This window comes from Camelina sativa, chromosome 6, assembly GCF_000633955.1.
Source record: "Camelina sativa cultivar DH55 chromosome 6, Cs, whole genome shotgun sequence".
In the NCBI taxonomy this organism is placed as follows: domain Eukaryota; kingdom Viridiplantae; phylum Streptophyta; class Magnoliopsida; order Brassicales; family Brassicaceae; genus Camelina; species Camelina sativa.
The window spans coordinates 15,366,591-15,371,665 of record NC_025690.1 but is presented as its reverse complement, the minus strand read 5'-3'; the positions used below and the strand labels follow the sequence as shown (position 1 = coordinate 15,371,665).

Here is a 5,075-nt window from a genome sequence, read left to right as displayed (position 1 = left end):
TAGTTTGTAAAATGATGTTAATTAATAATTTTAATGTAATTAGGGAAGTAGAAAAAATATGTGTAAAGATAAAGATTTGTAAGAACAGGCTGGAAGGAAGAGGAGCCAAAATGGAAGTCCAGTCTTTCTCTTTATCGCAATAGTACACTCTTTCTATCTTATCTTCCTCTATTTCTATTCGATTAGATTAAACTACAACATCATATATAGTAGTACTGCCCAACGAAGCTACTTATCAACACGTGCCATACTTTTATCCTTAGAGCTATGAGCAACAAAAATACATATTTTAGTTGGACAAGAAAACAGAAATATCATACACTATTATGATGTAGTTGATTAGGATCGTCATACATACAAGATTAACGAAATATTATGAAAGAACATATAGAGCTGCTATAATAAAATCTGATCACAGATAGATGATTTCATAAGATTTGATCATATTACTATGATAAGCTCTCTCTTTCAAATTTATCTTGATTGGGCTTGGCCCATGGATGGTGTTCTGTTCAATATGATGGAGATTTAGTTGATTGTAAGAACCTCATGTGATCTTTAGCAAAAATTTGATTTGAACTTTGAAGTAACATTTAAGAAATAATGTCAAAAATATATACACAATTTATTTGTAAAGTTCGCTTAGTAAACTATTACTTTGATCTTCTATATTTAGAGCACTAAACGTTTTTGTAATTTAAATATACAATAGATAAAATTAGCTGATATATAGACGTGTTTAGTCTTGATTTAAAAAATTGGATTAGGATTCACAACCATTTTGGTCAACTTAATTATTTAAACTTAAATTAGAGTATTTGTCTAGTAGTAATTAAGAGATGAATGGGAAGGATTCAAAAACAAGTCACCTAACACAAAAAGAACCTGCAACATTAACTATCAACCGTCTCAACTCCCGCCAATATTCATACCAAATCCAACAACATATAATATTTTTCTAATCAAACTTAATCCATACACACATCTAATACAACATATATATCAATCCACAAAACCCTTCTCGTATAATCACCAAATCTTTCCCTTGAAACAAATCCCTAAAGAGATTTCAGAATGGGTAAGAGTTCTTCCATGGTAGTAGCAGAGAAGTTCTCTTTGTACTGCACGGTGTTTGCTGCCATGATGCTTCTGATGAACTTCTTCCACGTAGTAGAGGAGGGTTCCACGGAGATCATGCAGAAACAACAGCCGTCCATGATGATCGCCGGATATCCTGATCGACGGCCAGCATGCGATGAGATATATGAGGTGAAAGAAGGAGAGACGTTGCAGACGATAAGTGAGAAGTGTGGAGATCCTTACATCGTTGAAGGGAATCCTCATATACATGACCACGATGATCTTTTCCCGGGTCTTCTCATTAGAATCACTCCTACGTTTTAATCTCAAGTCATTCTTGCATGTATTTATAAATCTGTTACGAATGAGTTTTTTTTTTTTTTGACGTACGTGTGATTATGAAAGCTATGCTGGAAAATATCGTATTAGTAGTTGTATAACATATGATTGTAAAATAAAAAAAACTTTGGTGGATGGCAAAATTCGGATTAGATTATTGAAGTCAAATTTACGTACCAATGAACACAAAAAATTTCATAATATTGACTNTTTTTTTTTTTTTTTTTTTTTTTTTTGTCAAGCAAATTTCTTTCAATGAAATCAAAATACATGGTTGAGAGACATTAATGTCTCTTTAGCTACCATATCTGCTCTCGAGTTGTTCTCTCGTTTTACAAAATTGAAATTGCAGGTAGTGAATAAGATAAAATATTGACTTTGATTCTGTTGTTGTTTAATTTAATCTGATTTGATTACTACCATTAGAAATTTATAAGTGTTGATATTTCCAAAGCATAATTATGTTATGGGAGGATTAGTTGGAAAATGATAAATCTAAAATTTAAGTTAATAGAAATTTATAAGTGTTGATATTTCCAAAGCATAATTATGTTATGGGAGGATTAGTTGGAAAATGATAAATCTAAAATTTAAGTTAATGGAGTATTGGAGGAAACATATGACGACGTACCTCATTCGAGACGTCGTACACAATTCCACCCAGTTTCAATGTGATTTTTAAATATATAATTATAATTTTAAAAGTAAATAATTGGTATTAATAAGACTAATTTATAGTTGATGTATTCTTTTGAGAATCTCCCTTCTTTTAATAATTTTTACAATAGTGATGTGTGTATATGAAAATCTAATTATTTCAAAAAGACAGAAATTAATTGTTATATTTTGTCAAATTAATGATAAATAAATTGGAATAAATGTTGTCAAATTAAATCCTATGCTATTCAATTATGAAATTTTAAATTGTTTCATGAAATACAGTGTTATTGAACTAATGATTTAATAATCTACTTTAAAATTCATTGTTATTGGAAACCGGTTGTGAATTTTGATTTTAATATTTTGTAGAGATTCTGAAAGATTTAAGAGAATTTTTTTTAGTTAAAAATACAAAAAATCTAAATCGCATAGTTTTTTCCGTCTATCATTAAATCGACAAGATTCAGTTCATAGCCAATTCGTACTATACGGAGTAACGCGACTTAGTAAAGTTGAACTCCGGTGGTATCGATTGAAGAGGTGGTACCGTAACCACTTGACTATAAACATTTCTCTAAATCGCATAGTTTTAGATAAGATTTTAAAAAAAATTACAATACATCGTATCATTTTCTCTAAAATCATCAAAATCATATAAAAATCCATAAAAAAATCAAATCATTTAGAATATTAGATTGAATACACCTCCCTTAGATACCCCTCTCCCCAAATATAGAATCATTTACATGCATGTAGGTTTCGAAAATGTGACAAATTCGAGTTATCTCCAATTGCTTACACAATTTTTTTCTTAATAAATGCACATTTACAAATTACTAAGTTTTTTTCTGGGTCATATACATTTCCCAATTTTCAAAACTTCCCAAAACTAAAAAAAGAAAAGAAAAAGGATTAGTTTATAAACCCCATGTCCATTCATTCTCTTTTTTTTTTTTTGTCAAAGGTCATTCTTGTTCTATTCTTTCTTTCTCCATCTCTATCTCTCTCCGCCGTTAGAATGGTGAAGGTTTGGGGTTTGGTGGCGATAGTGCTTATTGTTTTAGCCGGAAATGTTTTGTCTTATGATCGGCCGGGTCCTCGGAAAAATTTAGTGATCCATCCTTCTAACGAAGATGATCCTGCGTTCCCCGAACAGGTAATTTACTTTCAAATCTGTATTTTCTGTTTATATTAATTATGTAAATCGTTTAAAGTAGGATTTTGACACGACAAGTGTCAAGACGTTATGTCGTTCACTCTTTAGATATTTGTGTTTTTCAAACATAAACCTCTGAACCTTCGGCATCTTGGATATTGTAGTTTTTTTCTTAGACCTTCATTAAATTGATATTGCTCACAAGATAAAAGTTTCACAAGAAAAATTGTAAAAACTTTTGTTACAATAATAGATCTGTTAAATTTCTTAATCGTCTTAGAAAATTGTTACACGGAAGCATTTGCCACAATTAGGGGTGATTTTACACCATATATACACTGTACACACACATGTTAATTGAATCGGACACTGTTTACCCATTTTATTATTTACAAAACGTTGAATGGAGACATTTTGAGTGTTTCATTTAGAATAAATGCATTTCCACTCTCCAAAAATAATTTTCTTGACAGAACTAATTACCTTAGTTACCCATATATTTATACTAAATCACAGTCAGATAGCTAATTATAATTGTGCTTATAAGGAAACTTCCCCTCTATATGATCCTATTTGAATTGTAAAAATCAAAAATGGTATGGGATATATATGATACACATCCCTCACTCAAATAAGATTTTGTATCCACAGTAGTCAATCACAGATTAAATGCAAAATTATTCAGAGATCCTCACCTAACATGTTAACATATATGTTCTGTGAAAGCACGGCAAATTCACCAACCTTGTCTTGTGTCTGTTAGATCCTTTCGTCACTCATCGGTTTTGCTTGTACGCTTTGTTACTTTCCTATTTTTTACTTTAATTAGTTTTTTTTTTTAATCTTCTGCATGTTTTTATTTACATTTTAAAATTTGGCTACAATTTGTCTTCAAGTTACTTACTATTGAGTTCGTGATGTTTAACTGTAATTATAAATTCAGGTGCATATATCTCTGGTCGGGCAAGATAAAATGAGAATATCATGGATAACAAAACACCCAATCATACCATTACCGAGTGTTGTATATGGCACAGTCTCTGGCAAATACGAAGGCTCGGCTAATGGAACATCGTCGTCGTACCACTACTTGATGATCTACCGATCCGGCCAAATTAATGAAGTGGTTATAGGTCCATTAAAGCCCAATACAGTTTACTATTACAAATGTGGACGCCCAGATTCAACTCAAGAGTTCAGCTTCAGGACCCCTCCCTCTCAATTCCCCATCAAATTCGCCGTGTCTGGTAACACACTCCATGTTTCCTCTTCACTTCTTTCTATTGTCATTTAAAAAAAAAAGATTTATGTCACTTGTAAATTTATTTGTTATCGTTTTCATAATCTTGAATTTTTTGGATTAAAAATGAAGGTGACCTTGGGACAACTGAATGGACTAAATCAACATTGGAACATATATCGAAATGGGATCACGACGTTTTCATCTTGCCTGGTGATCTATCGTACGCTAACATGTTCCAACCCACATGGGACACTTTTGGTCGCTTGGTGCAGCCACTTGCAAGCCAACGACCTTGGATGGTCACTCAAGGCAACCACGAAGTCGAAAAAATACCTCTGTTACACCATACTTCCTTCACCGCTTATAACAAGAGGTACATTATTTTGATTTTAGGTTTAAGTAAATTATAAGGATGATGAGAGGAAATGAGGAAGAAAAAGAACCTCAAAACATATTTATTAGATTAATTTTGGGATCTTCAGTATATATTATTGGCTTAGTTTTAGTTATTAAAATGAACTTTGTTGTTACATTCTATGTTTTGGTTAGAAAACAATTTTTTTTTTTTTTTTTTTTTTTTTTTTTTTTTTTGTCACC

At 31.3% G+C, this 5,075-nt stretch overlaps 1 protein-coding gene and 1 pseudogene across 1 annotated transcript; both read left to right on the top strand.

The window, feature by feature from the left end:
* LOC104791536 lies at window positions 992-1,462 on the top strand. Its single transcript, XM_010517450.2, has one exon. The coding sequence runs from the start codon at window positions 1,075-1,077 to the stop codon at window positions 1,402-1,404; it is 330 nt and encodes a 109-aa protein (XP_010515752.1). The 5' UTR covers window positions 992-1,074; the 3' UTR covers window positions 1,405-1,462.
* Window positions 3,036-5,075, top strand: part of LOC104791535 — a 3,853-nt pseudogene continuing 1,813 nt past the window's right edge.

What these genes read in the sequence shown, in the direction of transcription:
- LOC104791536 (XM_010517450.2), top strand. Translation starts at nt 1,075, where the DNA reads ATGGGTAAGAGTTCTTCCATGGTAGTAGCAGAGAAGTTCTCTTTGTAC.